This window comes from Epinephelus lanceolatus, chromosome 23, assembly GCF_041903045.1.
Source record: "Epinephelus lanceolatus isolate andai-2023 chromosome 23, ASM4190304v1, whole genome shotgun sequence".
Classification (NCBI taxonomy): Eukaryota; Metazoa; Chordata; class Actinopteri; order Perciformes; family Serranidae; genus Epinephelus; species Epinephelus lanceolatus.
The window spans coordinates 7,115,570-7,134,204 of NC_135756.1; the positions used below are offsets into that span (position 1 = coordinate 7,115,570).

Sequence of the window (18,635 nt, forward strand, 5' to 3'; positions counted from 1 at the left end):
TCGTTGCTTTGCTTCAGAAGAGGGACGAAAGTCTGCAAGGCCACCCAGGTGTCATATTTTTAATGAACACCTGTGACTACTGTGCCTTACCTTTCCCATTAAAGACAAAAGCCACATGTTAGTGGAGTTTTTTGTCAAGTGGTAAAGGGGCTTTTACCCTGTTGCTCCTGTGACCTCACCCTGGCTAAGTGAACAATGATGGACGGATAGATTCATCTATGGTTGTGACAATCTCGTGGTCACTGCACCATAAATGTACGCTTGCATGAGTATGATCGGCCACTTTGGAGGATGTCAGCATCACAGTGTGTTGTGGCAAAAGATGAGCTAGGTTCAACCTTCAGTGCTGAATGACTGTGTCCAAATAAATTTAATTTAAAGTGCACATCACCTGAGGACTCTTGGCACATAACATGTTAAACATCACACACACACATCTACATTTCAAATGCACACAAAGATAGAATCTGAGCATACAGGGACAAACGTTCATACAATAGGAATGTTTGTTTTAGTGCTAATATGCTAAACATCGTAAGGACTATACCTGCTAAACATTAGCATAGTGGTGTTAGCATTTAGCTCATGAAACCTGAAGAAGAGTTCTACTCTGTACAGCATTACAGTTCACACGTTGTACACACATTGTAGTTTTATTTAGTCTGCTGGAATCGTCAGCAGATTTAGAGCTTGGTTCATGGCGGTGGTCAAACAGCTCCAAACATAAACTCACTCAGACTTTGGTAAAGGCACACACATTGTCACAGTCCTGTCTCCAGGTGTACAAGCACCTGGTTTGTGTGTCATCATCTGTGCAGGTTCAGGATCTGCTCGACCAGCCGAAGAGTTGGTTGGCTGATTGGATAGTGAGGCAGCAGCTTCTCCTCGGCACGTGACAGCTTCACAAAGTACCTGCAGGGAGGACACAAAGACCCTTTGTGATGGTCTCGTCTTAACCATAACTAAGTACATTTACTCAAGTACTGAGCTAAATTACAATTTTAAGGAACTTGTACTTTGCTTTTCATATTTTAAAAGGATTTGAGAACTGCTTTCCACAACACCTCAACCTATTTTTGTGACAGTAGATAAAATGCTGATGTTAACGCTGAGCTGATATGGATTTCATCACTGGCAAACTTTACTTTTTATTCCTAGCTCAGCCCTCATTCATCACCCTCCTGAACCCTGAGCAGAGAAGAGCAGCAGCACAGACCTGAACTCCTCTCTGAAGTGGGACCGCAGGTGCTGTGCCAGCTGGTTGTTGTGCCGCAGGCAGGCCAGCAGGAGGTGACAGCGCTGGTACAGCAGCACAGACTGAACTGGAGTCAGAGAGGACTCCTGCAGGTCTGACAAGACCAGCACCACCTGCTGGGCCTGGTAGCTGAGGAAGGGGAGCTGCAGAGAGACGAGGAGACCAGCTCTAACTTTACAGCACATGGCGTCTGTTATAAACAGTTTGAAATACCCAAAACGCAGCTGACACTCCAAGTTGGACAGTATGTTCCTCTTTAACAGAAAGGTCTGTCACTGAAGGGAAGTGTACCAGGTCAGGATGAGGCTGCAGGACTCCGAGGATCCAGCCAACGGTCAAGAAGCTCTCAGCGGAGGAACATCTGGAGGCCTGAAAGACAGGAAATCTGCATTAACGTGTGACAGTACAGGCCGACTTCCCTGCACCTGCAAACTTAAAGGGATAGTGCACCCAAAAATGAAAATTCAGCCATTATCTACTCACCCATATGCCGACGGAGGCCCTGGTGAAGTTTTAGAGTCCTCACATCCCTTGCGGAGATCGGCGGGGGGAGCGGCTAGCACACCTAATGGCTGACGGCGCCCCAGACTAACGTCCAAGAACACAAAATTGAATCCACAAAATATCTCCATACTGCTCGTCTGTAGTGATCCAAGTGTGCTGAAGCCCCGACATAAAAAAACGTTTCGAAAAACGTCATATGAACTCTGTTTTTAGCCTCACTGTAGCCTGTAGCTCTGACTGCTTCTCTGTGCTCCGCGTTCACGTGTGCGCGCTCAGGGTGATTGGTGATGCACGGTCTCTGAAGAGCAGCAGTCTCGTCAGTACTGATGTCCAGATTCTCAAGTGCAGGCATCGCCAATTCCCAGTCTGAGCAGCAAAGACTTTCCTCATCCGTTGGCATTGCTTTGCATTTGAAACAACTACACCACCAGGTTTCCAGTGCTCGACTCCGGTATTCTGCGGCTGGCTGAGGGTTAGGCTCATGAGCTGCGGCGGCTGCTTCGTCCAGTAGCCTGAGTTCCGCGTCCGTATACTCGGGCTCAAACAAATACGGCTCAACAAAGAAATGCTGTTCCTCCTCAATTTCAAAGTCTTCAGACATGTTGGGCTGTCCTTTGCTAAAAGACCGTAGTGCAAATTATCTTTTAGCTCTGTGGTTACTGTTGTCTCCCCCTGCGGTGCACATGTCACGTGATGTAAACATGGGTGAACAAAGCTCATGCTTTCGCTGGTCTCGCGCAGGCGCGCACACGTGAACGCAGAGCACAGAGAAGCAGTCAGAGCTACAGGCTACAGTGAGGCTAAAAACAGAGTTCATATGATGTTTATCCAAACAACTTTTTATTTTGGGGCTTCAGGACACTTAGATCACTACGGATGAGCATGTTGGAGATATTTTGTGGATTCAATTTTGTGTTCATGGATGTTAGTCTGGGGCGCCGTCTACCATTAGGTGTGCTAGCTGCTCCCCCTGCCGATCTCCGCAAGGGATGTGAGGACTCTAAAACTTCACCAGGGCCTCCATCGGCATATGGGTGAGTAGATAATGGCTGAATTGTCATTTTTGGGTGCACTATCCCTTTAAGCTTCACTCAGATGATTAAGCCCAGGTCAGACCAAAGATTGGCAACAAGATAAGAATATTTTTGTAATTTGAAAAACCATGTGTAAATTTAATTTGAAAGGACAGATACAGGAAGTGTCCACGCTCAGCAGTCAGACAGGAGTCAGGTTAATTTCCAGGGCTGGTACCTGCGGTTATTCCACAGGCTAGTTAATAACATGTCGGGCAGGAAATCCAAAGTGTGGGATCATTTTGAGAAGGTGAAGGACGAACCCAAGGTGATATGTAAACTCATCTTCATTGGTCGACTACAAACATGACGTATCATCTGAAACATGGAAGTAGCTACATGCCCATTAGCCCACAGCGTCATTAACAGGCGGCTCGCTCAGTGTGTGACGTGCACTTGGAGATAAAATATAGGCCTATATTAATGAAGGTTCATTAGTACGGTTTTGTATTTCTCTGTAATGTAGCACAGTGTTAACATTGTTACTGATACTATTCTTTCTCACAACTCACCTCGTGGCCTAAAAGCAGCAGCTCAAAGAGCAGAGAGCAGGCGGCGTCCAGATACTCAGCTAGTAAGGCCTGAAGCTGACAGAGACAGACGGCTTAAAGCAGATGAAATAAATAATAAATAATCATATTAATGTGAGTGGAGAGCAGCTCACCTCACAGTCACCCAGAGATCTTTGGTTCTGTGTTTGTAGCTCTGGATCACATATGAAGGCAAGCAGCATTCTGGAGGCCAGAGCACCTCTGCAGGGAGAGAAACAAAAAAACACTAAAAGCAGAAACCAGATTTAACCATTAAAGTTTGAAAGGAGAAAGCATTCAAACAATCAGAGGACAGGTGGGATGATTACTTTTTGGCAGAGAGCAGGCTGAGTCTGGCTGGTTCCACTTCCATCTCTCTGAACATGATGGCGAGCGTCTGCACGACCTGAGTGCTCAGTCTGAACAGAAACACAGAGCTGGTGTTACAATCAGAGCCTCTATCCACATAACACACATTTAGTTTGTCTTTAGTTGACAAACAGGAAGTTAGAGCAACAGATTAAACATTATCAACACAAACACATTCACTCAAACATTTCCAAAGCCTTTTTCCTTCTTAAGCAGCCATAAGTGCGTTGTGTAAAAACAAAGCAGCTTACAGCCTCAAAGGGCGATTCCCCCGATTGTATTAATACACTCTCATCCTCTCTGTGACACAAACAGACACACACACAGAAGCTTACAGTAGCTGATCTGCAGTGTAGACTCCGCTGAGGCTCTGACAGCCGTGCAGAGATTCCTCCAGAGTCTGAACCAGGAAGACGCAAACCTCACTGGACTGAGACACAAGAGAGAGAGAAGGTCCTCACAGACACATGAAACTAAAAATAGTGTCACCCCAGTGAGGACAACAAGGCTGACTGAGAGTTACGACTTGAATTAGATCCCTTTTCCATAAAGTACATTTACATCTCAGAGGCAGTTAATGTATTTTTACTCTACTACATTTACATGACAGATAAATAGATCAAAATGAAATCAGCGTATGTGTGTAGGAATTATTTTTGGTTTGATAAGTGTTCACTGAATCAGGGTCACGCATGCAGTCATGCTTCGGGAATGAATAATGTCACGAAGCGTCGTCACAAGTACAGAAGCACATCGTGTGTTTGAGCCTCTCACCCTCCAGAAGAGTCGGCGCAGGGCGATGTTGCGGTGAGCGGCAGTCCTCAGCTCCTGCAGCAGCAGGTAGAGACTCTCCAAACTGATGCCCTCCTGCAGGAGCTCAGAGGTCAGCTGACCAAACAGGTGAGCTGTCCGCTCCCAGCTGCACACACACACACACACACGTAGCAGGTGATTAATAACAATTCTGCCTCTGTTACAGCCCTTTGCTGTGATACAAGAGTTTTCTTACCTGATGGTGGGAAGTCGCCTCCCAGGAGAGGAGACGGATGAGATGCTGCACCTACGTCTGTAGAGCGGGTCTAACAGCAGAGTGGACCTCTGAACACACACACACACAATCTTAATGAGCGTCTATCCATACACTACGATACATGCATACTGTCCCGAGCAGATCAGTGCATGTCCCCTCGTCACCATGAACACACACACTGAAGTCTCTTTTACACCGTCCTGCTGCCACAAATACTCACTGCAGCACCAAATGTGGATTAATCCATCGCTGGAAATAGTGCCCCACACATGCACTACTTCCTCCTCTTTTAGCAACGTTTGCTATAAATTACAATGACCTACTATTTAAGGAAATTACTGAGCCTTTTAAATAATGAACCTATATATTTGTGAGCTGTTTTTAAAGCTTTAAGTCTTCAGTAGACGCCGACAGACTGGGAGCTGAGACAAAGGTCAGGAAATGGGACAGTACAGAGAGACGGAAAAACATAAAACTTCTTCTTCATGTGTGCCTCCATCATCATCATCACTCACAATAATGAAGCTGCTCCATGAGCTCTGTAGATGGTGGTAAAGTCTGGACGTGTGTGATACAGCGTACAGATGCAGCTCCACCTCCCTCTCCTCTCCGCTGTCCGCGCAGTCTCTTCGCAACAGGCGGGATAGAAATGAACCGATCCTCCTCGGTATCTGGAACACACAATGGTTGTCATCTTCTGTGCCATTTTGCATCCCTAAATGATTTTTAAAAATGAGACTTCCAGGAGGTGTATGTACCGGGCGAGCGTCAGGGACGCTCAGTCTGTCACTGGAGGGTGACAGAGGCGAGGTGGGGGAGGATGCTGCAGAGGGAGACTGGGTGGGAGGGTGTGGGAGCCTTGGGAGGCCCAGAGTCTCCGGGTTTGGACAGGAGGCAGAACGTGTGGGAGGTAACGTGTGAACTTCCTCTGTCGCCCTCTCACTGGGGCTCCTGAGGAACAGGGAGGAATAAAAGGACAGAGATCGATGAGATTAATTAACAGACCTTTTTGGACTGAAAAAGCTCAGCCTGCTGATCGATCGTTACACCCGTACTGAGCAGATTTGGGCGCACATTCACCAGACAGCTTGCGCTGCTTCTACAGACCTAAAGAGACCGTGAACTTTTTAACCCTCACACAACCAACTCTGCGAACATACAACCATCATAAGTTATCTGATGTCAGATCGTAATTACAGGATTATTTCCCATTTTATGTCAGAGGCCGTGAACGCTTCATCACTGTCAGTACAGAGACTTCCAGTGTCGCTGACAGTGAAGCAACAGGCTGCTTTCACGTCCCCAAAGATCAACCACCTCTTGTTTGAATGTGTGCATGTATGTTTAATGACCTCCCAGGGGTGAACTACACTCCAGCAGGGAGACAGATAAGCATGAGACAGCGTTAACACTATCACACACAGCGGCCTTAAAGCTGTGTGGCATATGCTGCAACCAGGCAACAAGTCCGCGTTCAGTGACAGTAAATCTAATCGCACTTCCTATCGTCTCTTCACAGTCCACAAACTTTTTCCTGACTGACGCACAAACACACAACACAGAGGAATTAAAGACATGACCAAATGCAAAAATTGACCCAAAAAACCCAGAGCAAGCGATAAGAGAATCGTGTATACTCAGGTAAAAAGTCAGATTATAGAAATTCCTAAAGTTTCACATCATAAATGTGAAGATTTCCAGTTTTCTTTGTCACATACGACAGTGAATTTAATATCTTTGGTTGAATAAAACACTCTATTTGAAGACTAGGGCTCTGGGAACACGTTTTCTAATATCAAAATTTAGTAAACTGCAAATTAATGTATAAATTAATAATGTATGTTTGGGGCTTTTGCCTTTATCTGACAGGACGGCTGCTGTGGCAAGGACACTGCCTTTGTACATGGGACTTCCGCCCTGTTCATACACTCTTAAGTTTCTGGAACATATAAATCCATTTGGATCTCAGTCAAAAGCAGAAACTCCTCAGGTAGTGCTGACAATGAGCAGCAAGTGAACTGAGGTGAAACACGTCTCTTTATTAAATAAGTCATGAGCTACCTGAGACACTGAAGAGGCTCATTACTGAGCCAGAAGGACCGAGGCAGCTTTCACTTCACACATTATTTAGCTGTTTCCCAATAGGAGGATCGGATTTAACTGTTTGTGAAATGTTTTTGCACCTCAGTGAGGACCCTTCCTGCTGAGCTTCACTTTACACAGATATAATGCAGGTTATATAAGCTCCTAAAGTTTAACCATCCCTCTCTCTTGTAGTCCTGCACACAGAAACAGTTGTAAAGGTTTTACAGATGGAGAAGTTTGTCTGTCTCCCTGACTCCCAGACAGACTTTATGCATTAAATGCTGGACACACAGGACTGGTGAGTTTTCAGTTGTCAGATTTAAGCAAGAATTATGCTTCTTATGAAACCACCTCTAAATCCTGCAGGACGTCAGTGTTTGGGACTCAGACTGTTAAAAAGTAAGAGCAACCACAGCCAGGCTAAGCTTCAGTGCATGGATATCACATGACCCACCAGAGTGTGTGTGTGTGTGTGTGTGTAATGCTCACCTGTGTGCAGGATATCCTGTGAAGGGAAATAAAAGACACAGGAGGATTAAAGTTACACTTAAAGGTATCAGTGGAATTAAACCAAGAGATAAATAACACATGAGCTTCACTGCTGCTGTTTGTTACAGATTTCCATTAAAATCAAACACCCACAGTGTAGAGAGGTCAGTTTCTGTTACTGTAATTATAAAATTAAAGGATTCACTGGGCCGATGCATGAGTTGATGACATGAATCCATCAACACACCTTAAATTGACCATCACTTTAGTTTTTTTATGACATACACTTTTGGTAATGAGTCGATCTTCAAGAGTTTAAAATATATGTATCAATTTCGGCCCGGGTTATGTGATCTGCATATATCCAAACCCTCGCTCTGAGCAAAAAAAAGCGTGGCGGAGCGTTGTTCCTGTGGGCTACAGCAACACTAAACCCTAACATATGGTACAACTTGATAGCACTTTTGCATACTTTTATTTATTTTAATTGTTATTGTAAATAATTGTGCTTATTTGTAATTTGTATTTTTTATTTGTAATTTTCTAAAGTATTATTGTTTATATGAACTGTAAAGTGTTTCGAGACCATGTTTATGGTATTCTACACTTTAAATAAAGCTGAATTGAAATGAATTATTCTATTTTGATCTGAAAATGTCGGCGTGCAGCCTCGTTCTGTGGACGATAAACGAGGTGCAGACTGATAACATTTAAGAGGACTGTTTGTGGTGGAAACACTAGGGTCTAGGTACCATGTCTGAAGAGTTACTGTTGGCTCCAAAGGTACCACTGGTTAGCTAACTTTAGCCTTGGCCACTCTTTGGCGATTAACGTTGGTGCATAGCTAGCCACCCTGCGGTCAGCTGTGCTAACACTGCTAACAGTGCTATATAACTGGTCAAAAATATTCTTGGCCATTAACCATTAACAGTTGACGTCCCCAACCCAGTTCCTGCTGTAACTACTTACGTACCACCTGATGCTTCAACTACTGTCATCTCTTACACATCACTGACACATCAGTTGCTTTCAGTGGTTAAACTCCCACACAATGTCACATGTACAGATGCCCTTAGGTAGGAGGGCAGAAACTGAAGCACCAACTCTGTGACTAGTGTCTGACCTGCTCTACGTCCTGAGCCACTGCCGCCCTTAAAAACTTTGGCCTGTGGGAGGATCTAGGCCGCAACCTTGTCATTATTGGCCCAGTTACCAAACTCAGTGTACTGGCGTGCAAAGCCGAAACACCAGTGTGTCACCGTCCTACTTCTACACACACTGCATGATATTTCTAATTTTCTTGTTGGACAGTGACATTTGATTTTAGTTTCTTTTGGTAATTTTAAAACAGCTCTGTACCTTCTAAGGTGTGTGTGTTTGTTGGGCAGTTGCTGGATCTGCGAGAGGGCGGAGCTGCAGGAGGAAGTCCAGCCCTCCTGTCTCTCCTCAGCCAATCCCAGCCCTTCGCTGCAGGCTTGTCAGTGGTGTAGGTGATTCGAATGTGCTGGCAGAGCTCCCGGTCCTTCCCTTGGAGGAAATCTGGCAGGTCATTGACCTGAAGAGAAGATGTTCAAGAAGTTTAGCTGAATGTGTGGCACCTCGTCACCTTATTGGTCACATCTTTCTCATTTGGTTTTGGACTCAACTTGATTTTTTTTGGCATCAACTTACACAGAACAGTCAGGTTTATAATATCAGAATATACAAATATAGGTGCTGAAGCAATTACTTAAATGAATAGTTAAATAAATAAGTCAGCTTGAACTAAAAATAATAGTAAATGAATGGCTGAAGGCCAATATATGAATAAAGATTATTACATATTATTTATTTCTTTGCATATTTGACTATTTTTATCTTATTTTTTATTTTATAATGCAATTATTTATTTCAATTTTTTATTAATTATATTTTTCTGCATTTTCTTTTCTGTTTTTCAAGTTTATGTTTCCTTTTTTTTTTAGATATTTGTTATTTCTGCACACATCCTTTTATTTATTAATATATTTATTTAGTCAGTTTGACTTTTTTTCATGTAGATATTTCCTTTTTTATATTTTCTTTATTTCTGCATTTATTTATTCATATATATATTTTTATACATTTCTTTCTTTATTTATTTCCTTTTATTTATTTATACAAAATGTATTCAGATTTTTTCTTTATATTTTGTTACTTCTTTTATTTACTTGTTTCCTTTTATTCATTTTGTTTTTTATTCCTTTATTTATTCCTTTATATATATTTTTGAACATACTATATTTTTCTGTATTTTTATTTCTTATATATTTAAATATTTATTCAGTTTGACATTTCTTTGTTATGTATTGTATTTATTATATTTTTCCGTATTTCTTTTATTTATTTATATATTTTTATTTCTTCATAGAATTATCTTTTTACTCTTTTGTACATTTATTTCTACATTTATTTAAACATAGTCACATGACATCCTCTTCATCATCATCTCACCGTCTCAACAGATTAACAGATATCTAAAATACTCATAAATTGAATTAAATCATTACAGATGAAAATCAGATTCAGTCTTTGACTCTGATAGTTTGACAGAAGCTTGCAGTGGACGTCAGAGGTGCTTGAAGAGGAGTCGTTAACCAACACAGTCCAACAGAGGCAATAATCTGACAGTTTAATGCAGACAGGATTAACCCTGTGAGGAAGACTTTAAAACTCTGACCTCTGACCTCTGTGACACAACTGCGTAATTAGAGGCTTATTCTGCTGCACACCCGCTCAGCTTCTCTTTATTACAACATGTTATGTAGCATCATATTATGTAGAATTAATTAAGACTGAACCTATTTTGAGCTCCTGTAGTCTCAGGATGATAGTTTCCTAATTAGTTAATGTATGATTGGACAGGAAGTGGATTTATTTGTGCATACAGACGGATTCCTTGTTCTTCATCCCTTTTTAATATAATTCATTAATTATTATAAATAATTCTGACAGACTACAGGTGTTTTAAAGACACAACACCTAGAAAAACTTTCTGTTACTTCAGGTATTTAACAGGTAAAATTATTGATTGTACAAACAGACTTTTTAGGATCATTGAATTGTCTGATTCATGTGATTATGTTTGAGTCATCAGGCTGCTGACTGAAACTTAGAGAGCAATTTTGCTACAATTCTGCAGTGGTGTAGTGGTAGCTGATGAGGTGAGTGTACTACTAGGTAGGTGGGTTGGTTACCGCAGAGGAAGTAGGTATATTCCCTGTATACCTGTGTATCCCCTCGGCTACACCACTGCTGTTATGTATACATATATATAAATATATATTAATAGTTGCAGAGTGGAGCTGAGAGGTGCAACCTGTAAATCACAGTGACTCACCTGTAGCCTTATCTGAGGGAGGTTAACAGGGATCAAACATCAGTAGGTTGGTAGTTAAGTGTGACCTTCAGATAATGTACTTTGCTTTAATCACAGTCAGAGCTGCAGCTAACCATTATTTTCCTCGGTGATTCATGTAACGATTATTTTCTCAATTAGTGAGTCAGAAAAAAGTGAAAAACACCAATTTACAAACTCAGAAATTTCTATAAATCCATCTAAAAAACTAAAAATATTCAGTTTACTACTAATAAAACAAACCAAAAGTGTCTATCTGCTAAATTTGGGGGCTGGAAGTAGAAAATGTCTGGGGTAGATGAGGAGTTAAAGGGAAGCACAACTATAAAGCACTTTAAAATTATTTAAAATGATGGTTGAGATGGGATTTGTATATTTATTATCTTAGATTGTTGTTTATTTAATGGTTGTAAATAAGTTTGGGATCGTTGTTGACAATTTCCTTTTCAAATGACACACGAACATGAGAAGGGGGTTGGGTTATATGAGTGTACACTTCTTCCTACTCGTTTTTTAGCATGTCCTTTGATGTTTTGTTTGTTTTATTTTGCTCAAAATAAAGTCATTCATTCATTCAAAAAGAAACAGTTACTGACGATTGATCAACTGATCGATTAGTTAACCTCACTGATTTATTTGATGAGTCAGAGAGGTACATTTTTGACATTGGAAATGGCAGTTTGACCAAAAAGAAAAACCTAAACATTGCCAACCAGGGTCCAGTTTCTATCTCTGGCAACTGAGCAACTCGAGCAACTGATGAAGGCCAAGAAATGTGGTTGAAAGCTTTGGAAACATCAAGAAAGTGGTTCTTGTGTTGGAAATGTTCGGACAAAAAGTAATTAGAAAATGTCCCCTTTATTTCCGGACATTTATCACTGATCTGGACATTTTATTGATCAAGTTATTTATTTTTAATTCAAGATAAATAAAGAAATAAAACACTCTTGGTCTCAGGCTTATAGCCGAATATTCCTCCATCAACCCATAAATCGATTAATTGATTTATTTCAGGTGTAGTCTCAGTGTTGGAGCAGCTGTAACTAAAAACTTAAAAAGTTGAATGGGGTTCTGCACACTCACCAGCTCGATGCCCCGCACGCGCCTGAAGCTGAAGGCTTCGGTGAGCGTCCGCGGCGGGTACTCGGTCAGGTACACGCACTCGTCGCTCAGCACCACGTGCATGTGCACTTTATTAACAGTCTCTGAAATCACCACGCACGGTTCGTAGACGCGGATCCGTTCATACACCGTCCGCTCCATGTTCCGCTTCAGGAAGCAGTCCAGCTTGATGTCCCTGCGGCAGAGGAGGGCACCCGAGCCGGACCGAGCCATGACGGTACCGGCGGAGCGCTCAGTGACAACTTAGTGACGGTTACCCTCCGCTGTGGCGCGAGGCAGGTGTTGCGGTGTCGCTTTCACTCCGTTATGTTTGAAGTTCAGGGGGATAAAAGGTACCGGGCAGGTGTGTGTACCCGTCCCGTCCCGCTGGCTCGAGCTATCAGTGCATGCGGCTCTCTGATTGGTTTGCGCAGTGAGGAGGGACGCTGCTGATTGGCTAAGGGATCAACGGTATTTTATAATTTAAAGGCAGCTGAGAGCAGCGAGTTTTAAACAGCTTCATATAAAAGTGTTTTATTTTATTTTATTTTATTTTATCTTAATTTATCTTATTTTATTTTAATTGGTAGTTAAAGTGACGTTATTATTATTATTATTATTATTATTATTATTATTATTATTATTATTATTATTATGTTACATGACTTAAAAACATAAACTCAGAGGGAAAAAAATTACATTTAAATTGAGCCAATTATATACCAAGCCAATCTAAAATGACAAGAATTGTAAGGAAAAAAAAGAAAAAAAAAGATGAGGAGATATCAAATCCTTTATTTATTTTTGTTTTATTTTATTTTAGTTCAAGGTCTACATGCCAGGTATGAATTTAGGGATGGGGAAAAGTAGTCAGATGAGAATTTCTGGCTGGATTATACTCAACAAATCATAGAAATTATTTCTAATTGATAGTTAATGTGCAGTTTTATTTTCTTTTTAAATTTTATTTATCTATTAGAAAGTTTAAAAACAAAATGGTGGGGTATATTAAATCCTTTATTTTTTTCTTGTTTATTTTATTTCATTTTATTTTATTTGGTGGTCTACATTTGAGGTATAGAAATCAGGGTGGGGAAAAAGGTAATAGTATATTTATGCTTTATTTTGTTGGGTGATAAGTAGTCAGATGAATGAGAATTTCTGTCTGGATTATATTTATCAATTCAGTAATCATTTGAATTGGCAGGTAATGTACAGTTTTATTTTATTTTTATTTATCAATTTATTTATTACAACACCTAAAGACAAAAAAAATTGTGGGGATTTATTAAATCCTTTATTTCTTTCTTTTTATTTATTTATTTTATTTTTCTATTTGGGGGTCTACGAGCGAGGTATAACATTAGGGTGGGGAAAAAGGTAAAAGTATATTAATGCTTATTTTGTTGGGTTAAAAGTGGTCAAATGAATGAGAACTTCTGGCTGGATTAATACTTAACATTTAATGAATAATATAAATTGAATTGGTAGTTAGTGTGAAGTTTTATTAGTTTCACAAGACTTAAAGACAGAAATTCAGAGGAAAAAGTTTAAAAAATACTGCAATTAGTATCAGTTAAATATGAAGTTCAGTCAGTTAAAAATAGTGAGGAAATGTTGGATCCTGTATTTATTTATTTATTTATTTATTTGACTGGCCTACAAGTCATCAAATTCAAATGAATTATGTCTAAAATATACTGGAGTTAGTCTCACTGGTTGCTATAGCTTACAGATGTGTCCGTGTACACTAGAAAGACACAATCATAAACATGGGAACACTTGGTATTTGATACCAAGTAATGTAATAAAAACTAATTAACCATCATTGCTGCTGTGCTTTTGTACTTTTACTTACAATGTTGACTTTTACTTGTAACAGAGTATTTCTACACTGTGGTATGGCTACCTGTACTTAGTCAAAAGATCTATAAACATTGTGAATGTACAAAAAAGGCCTGAAGGAGGCTTACACCACTTCACACGTAAAAGTTGTGATGTATAAAAACAGACTTGATGGGAGAAACTTTGACCCATGCATACGAACATTTTGGAGATGGGAAATTGCACATGCCATTTTTGGCTTTTGTCCATATGTACATTTTTAGTTTGGATCCTACACATTGTTTTATAAATGAGATACTTCCTCCACTACTACACAGTTATGAGACTACAACCATACACATCAGAGAGGTGTAGTGCTTCAGCTGCAGTCTTAAAGGGCTGCTGTAAGTATGACAAACCAGCAGGTGTCACCGTGCTTGCTGCATTTTACTCCACACAGAAAGAAAGCCCCAAAGCTTCATTAGGCTTCATCTGCCCATCACTAGGTAAGTGTAATCAGTGTTGTTGCAGCTCCAGGAGGTCACCACTAGAGGGAGGTAGCTTCTTGATTACTTAAATTACTTCTTTACCCTCAGATGTGAGAACACTTTAATAAACCTCAGTGGTTCCCTCATAGATATTAGACTAAGCAAATCCACTTTTATGGTTAGCATATATGTATGTGTGTGTTGTCAGAATAATTCAGGCTGTTTTCTGTTTGTTATTGCAGAGTAATTAAAGTAAATACATTATTGTGTTGAGACACTGATGAGATGCTTTTAGTTGATGTAAACGTGGAAACAATTTGAAGTTTTGATATCTTCATCCTCCCTCTCTGCCTCGTCTTCCTCTTGGTGACCCTGTCTGACACACACACTCACATAAACACTCACATTAACACACACAGAGAGGCGGTGGCTGCAGCTTTGAAGGGGAGCTTTGTGAGTGGGTGCAGAGATGAACGACGAGTTGTTTTGCAGATCAGCACGCACACACGCACACACACACACACACACACACGCACACCATCCAGAAGATGAAGGCAGTGCTGTTTCACAGAGAAACAGACTCAGTCTTTTATCCAGCTCAGTAAGAAGACTGAGACACTATAGACACACAAACTGGGCTCCAACTCATCTGGGTTTGTAGGATGAAGCTGCTCTTTTTATTTATATATTTAAAGAAAATCCTCATCAAAACCTCCAAATTCATCCTGTGTGAAATATTGTTATGAAATGCCTCTAAAATATCTTTTTAAAGAGAGTGAGTAAACTGTGAAATTCTGACAAAACCGATCATCAGAGGATGAAAAATAAAAGAATGTAAAGAGAAAGGAAAAAACACAAAATAAGTAAATATGGAGGTTGTTTCTGGACATTGGAAACAGCAGCATGACAAAATAAAGTCCAACATACATGGCCTTGCTCAGTGGAAAGAGTTCCTAACAGTAGTTAGTGAACATTAGACAATAAAGCCTCTACAAAAATAGCATTTTAAGTCTTGTGTGTGATTTATCCTGGCTTCATATGAGCAGAGGAAATCTCTGCTCATCGCTAGGCTAATTTATACAATGTAAAATGCCATAGGCTTGTGCTAATAACGTTAGCATGTTGTATTTGTTTGGAAAACATGTTTAGTATAAGACAGTTGTTTTGTCAGTGAACCTTGTGAGCTGTAATGGAGCTGAATTTTGTAAAATTATCTTTCTTAAATGTTTCTGTTGTCCCTGGCTTCATATGAGTAGAGGAAAAAGTTTGCTAGCTGTTATGCTAATTTATACAATGTAAAATGTGTCCAGATAAAGACAAGTGTTTGTCTGTGAATGCTGCGAGTTATAGCGAAGCTGATTTGTGTACTTGTGTTTGAAATTGTCTCTATTAAGCCATGTAAAACAGTGACTTGACATTGTTACTAACTGGTACACGCGTAATTTACTGTAGTTGACATGAAAAATTTCACAAAGTCGTGCAAAGTTTCTTTAAAGATTCAAGAATCAGCTTTACAGTCATTATATAACACAGGATCACATCATGAAATGCAGTTGTAAACCACTCCACAGTACACACACAGAAAATATATGAACAGATATTACATATTTTTTAAATTATTACAGAATAAAACAATAGAATAGGCAATAAAATAGAACAAAGAGAAATATAGTGTTAGGAAAAGTACATAAAAGTAGCACTAAAGGAAGAAATAAAAAAGATAACTACAGAAAACATGAATGCTTTTTACCCTATTTAGTTAAAGCTGTCAGTGTTTAGAGATATTTTACTCTCTCTGCTGCGGTTCTGGTCAGCTGGGTCGCACTGTACTCCTTCATCATCATCATCATCATCATCACCAGTGTGTATTTGTGTGCAGCTGCAAACAAAAGTCGTGGGCTGACCAGTCACAATGTCGCCTTTGTTCTGCAGAAGAAGCAAAACAGTCACATTTCCACCAGAGAGAGAGAATATAGACACACACAAACACACACACACACACACACACACACACACACACACACACACACACACTGGTTATGGTTGGTGTTGACCTTGATGGCATTTGGAAGGCTGGTGACGAGGTTTAAAGTTCAAACTCTAAAAATGTGACCATGTTTCTACTGCCAAATTCATGACTCTGGTGTCAGGCTGCCTCTGAAACTGTATGTGGACCACTTTGAGTGTAAAGTGATCCAATATTCAACCTAAAGTAACTCATGTTCTTGCCTTCTTGCAGGGTAGAAAAATTAGCACCATCCACTAATAAAATATAGAATCAATGGTAATCTATTGAGTGGCTAGGAAAATTTGAACATTCAGTAGCCTTTTGGCCGCTGGAAAAAAAGGCTAGTTTTGCACCCTGTTTTCTTGGAATCATTATTGCGGTTATTTGCACATATATGGAGAAATGAAAGAGTGACTCCAGAGAGAAGCAGACAGAGGGGTCTACAGTCTGCGTTTGAAGGATATATCCAGAATGTCAAACTGACTCAGCAGCAGCAACAGGTTAAAAAGACAAAGATAGTTAGAAGCTAAAGCCCAACTATAGGCTACAGATCACAGTGTAAAAGTGAACCACCACATCACTGCTGATCGCCACACAAGACAATGCATATAAAGAGAAACTTTGCTGATATTGAACCAACTGTGTGGCATCACAGTGTGTGCAGATGAACCGTGTTTGGCTGGTTCCTGTACAGCAGGGTCGGTCTTTGTTTCACTGTTATAATCATTACAAAGCAAAAGCAGCATGTGTATACATTCAGTAGGCTATATCTTCAGTAGCTAGCTAACCCTACACTTTTCAGGGTTTGATTTTGGTTTTGGAACAGGGAAGAAACGTATATCTTTTTCCAACCTCTCCAGGTAACGAGTATCATTAATACACGATGTGCCCCAGGCACAACATTTAGCTCCAAATCCACAAAACCAGCCTGAAAATGAAGGAAGTCTGAAACGATGGAGCACAGCTGTGTTGTTGTCGGACCCTGGTCTGAGCCGGCCTGATGCTACGTTATGATTGGCCTGTCTGTATCCGGGGGTGGGACCAAATAGTTTTGACATTACAGTATATTAGTATGCCCACATATTACAAAAATATATCACTTTAATCTTGACTAGTAATCAGTCATTAGCTATGTTTCCATCCATAAGTGATTCGAATCATTGGGAAATGCGCATTAAAAGAAATAGGAATCCTGTCTGTTTCCATTAAATATATGAACTTTGGTGAAAACTACAAACTCGCCTGAGTTTTCTGCAGAACCGGAAACAAAACAAGTCTCGCATTCTTCTTCTTCTATGTTTTCTGGCGGTTGGCAACCAGCTTGTAAATGCATTACCACCTTCCCGACCCAGAGTGTGGATATCACCATGGAGAGAGGTGCACTACGTCAAACTTAATTCGAACATAACTGTTTCCATCCCCCGTTTTGCGAATCAACATTTTTTTGAATCAACCAAAACCCGGCTAAAATGAGCGTATTTTAGTGTGTGCGAATCAGGGGATTTTAATTCGAATTTTGGCGTTTCCATCATAATTTTCCGATGCAATACTTCTAGATGCGAGTCTAAACAGGCTGATGGAAACATGGCTATTGTAGGTGAAGTAGTGGCATCTAGTGTTCAAATTCAGAATTGCAATAGCAGGGCTTGATAGTAGCAGCCTATGTATTCAAGGTGGCATTTTGTTCAAACTAGCACATAGTAGAGCTGCAACTAGGGTTGGGCAAACGATCAAAATTCATTATTCAATCATCAAAAAAATTAACGATCAATTATCGATTAATTGATAAGCGAGGATTTCAAAAGAGAGAAAACAAAAGAGTGCAACGCAGACTGTCGCCGCAAGAGAGCGCAGCTGCCCCAGTTTTGAGCTTCAACCCCCCAGGCCAAAGAGGAAGAATGGCGCGCATGGGCAGTTCACCCCTGGGTGTTTACAACCATTGCCAGCCAGAGTTACAGGCTTCAGTTTTCAGCAAAACCTCCGTCTTTCAATGGCGTAGTGTTTTCAGAGGCCTCAAGAGAAGCTGCCAAGGCTTTGGAGAACGATGAGAGCCTCCGTCTGTTTCTGATTTTTTGCCTGGCATAGGTCCGACGGGGGTCTCGTAGGCCCATCGAGCCGCCGTGCTCGCCAGGCGGGGGCTCTCGTTGGCACGGCGGCTCGCCGGACCTATGCCAGACATTGTGGGGGAAACACTGCGACTATCAATCAAAATTATTTGTGATCAATCAAAAGCCTTAACAATCAATCATCGATAATCGAAAATTGATGCCCATCCCTAGCTGCAACTAAGGATTATTTTCATTGTCAACTAAGCTGTCCATTATTTCTTTGATAGACTAATCATTTTATCGAAAAATGTGTTAAAATGTTAAAAAATGTCGGTCTGTCTCTCCCAAACCCCAAAATTATGTCATCTAATGTCTTGTGTCGTACTCACGCCAAAGAGTTTTAGTTCACCCTTATGTAAATGTTGTATGTGTGTAAATATTTGAACGTAAGAAGC

At 40.5% G+C, this 18,635-nt stretch overlaps 2 protein-coding genes across 2 annotated transcripts in view; one reads left to right on the forward strand and one right to left on the reverse strand.

The window, feature by feature from the left end:
• Positions 1-18,635, forward strand: part of acot18 (acyl-CoA thioesterase 18) — a 102,524-nt gene that overhangs the window by 10,363 nt on the left and 73,526 nt on the right. The gene's annotated exons all lie outside the window — the stretch shown is intronic.
• c23h12orf56 (chromosome 23 C12orf56 homolog) lies at positions 358-12,137 on the reverse strand. Its single transcript, XM_033614555.2, has 14 exons — positions 11,795-12,137; positions 8,695-8,890; positions 7,336-7,351; positions 5,520-5,712; positions 5,277-5,432; positions 4,741-4,829; positions 4,506-4,650; positions 4,067-4,161; positions 3,692-3,781; positions 3,497-3,584; positions 3,345-3,419; positions 1,547-1,624; positions 1,217-1,398; positions 358-912 (listed from the first exon to the last, which is right to left on the reverse strand). The coding sequence occupies exons 1-14, from the start codon at positions 12,044-12,046 to the stop codon at positions 807-809; spliced, it is 1,761 nt and encodes a 586-aa protein (XP_033470446.1). The 5' UTR covers positions 12,047-12,137; the 3' UTR covers positions 358-806.

Coding starts and splice junctions, on each gene's coding strand:
- c23h12orf56 (XM_033614555.2), bottom strand. CDS start 12,046: ATGGCTCGGTCCGGCTCGGGTGCCCTCCTCTGCCGCAGGGACATCAAG. Junction 5,433..5,519: donor GCGTCCCTGACGCTCGCCCG/GTACATACACCT, acceptor TGTGTGTTCCAG/ATACCGAGGAGGATCGGTTC. Junction 4,162..4,505: donor TGCGCCGACTCTTCTGGAGG/GTGAGAGGCTCA, acceptor CTTGTGTCTCAG/TCCAGTGAGGTTTGCGTCTT.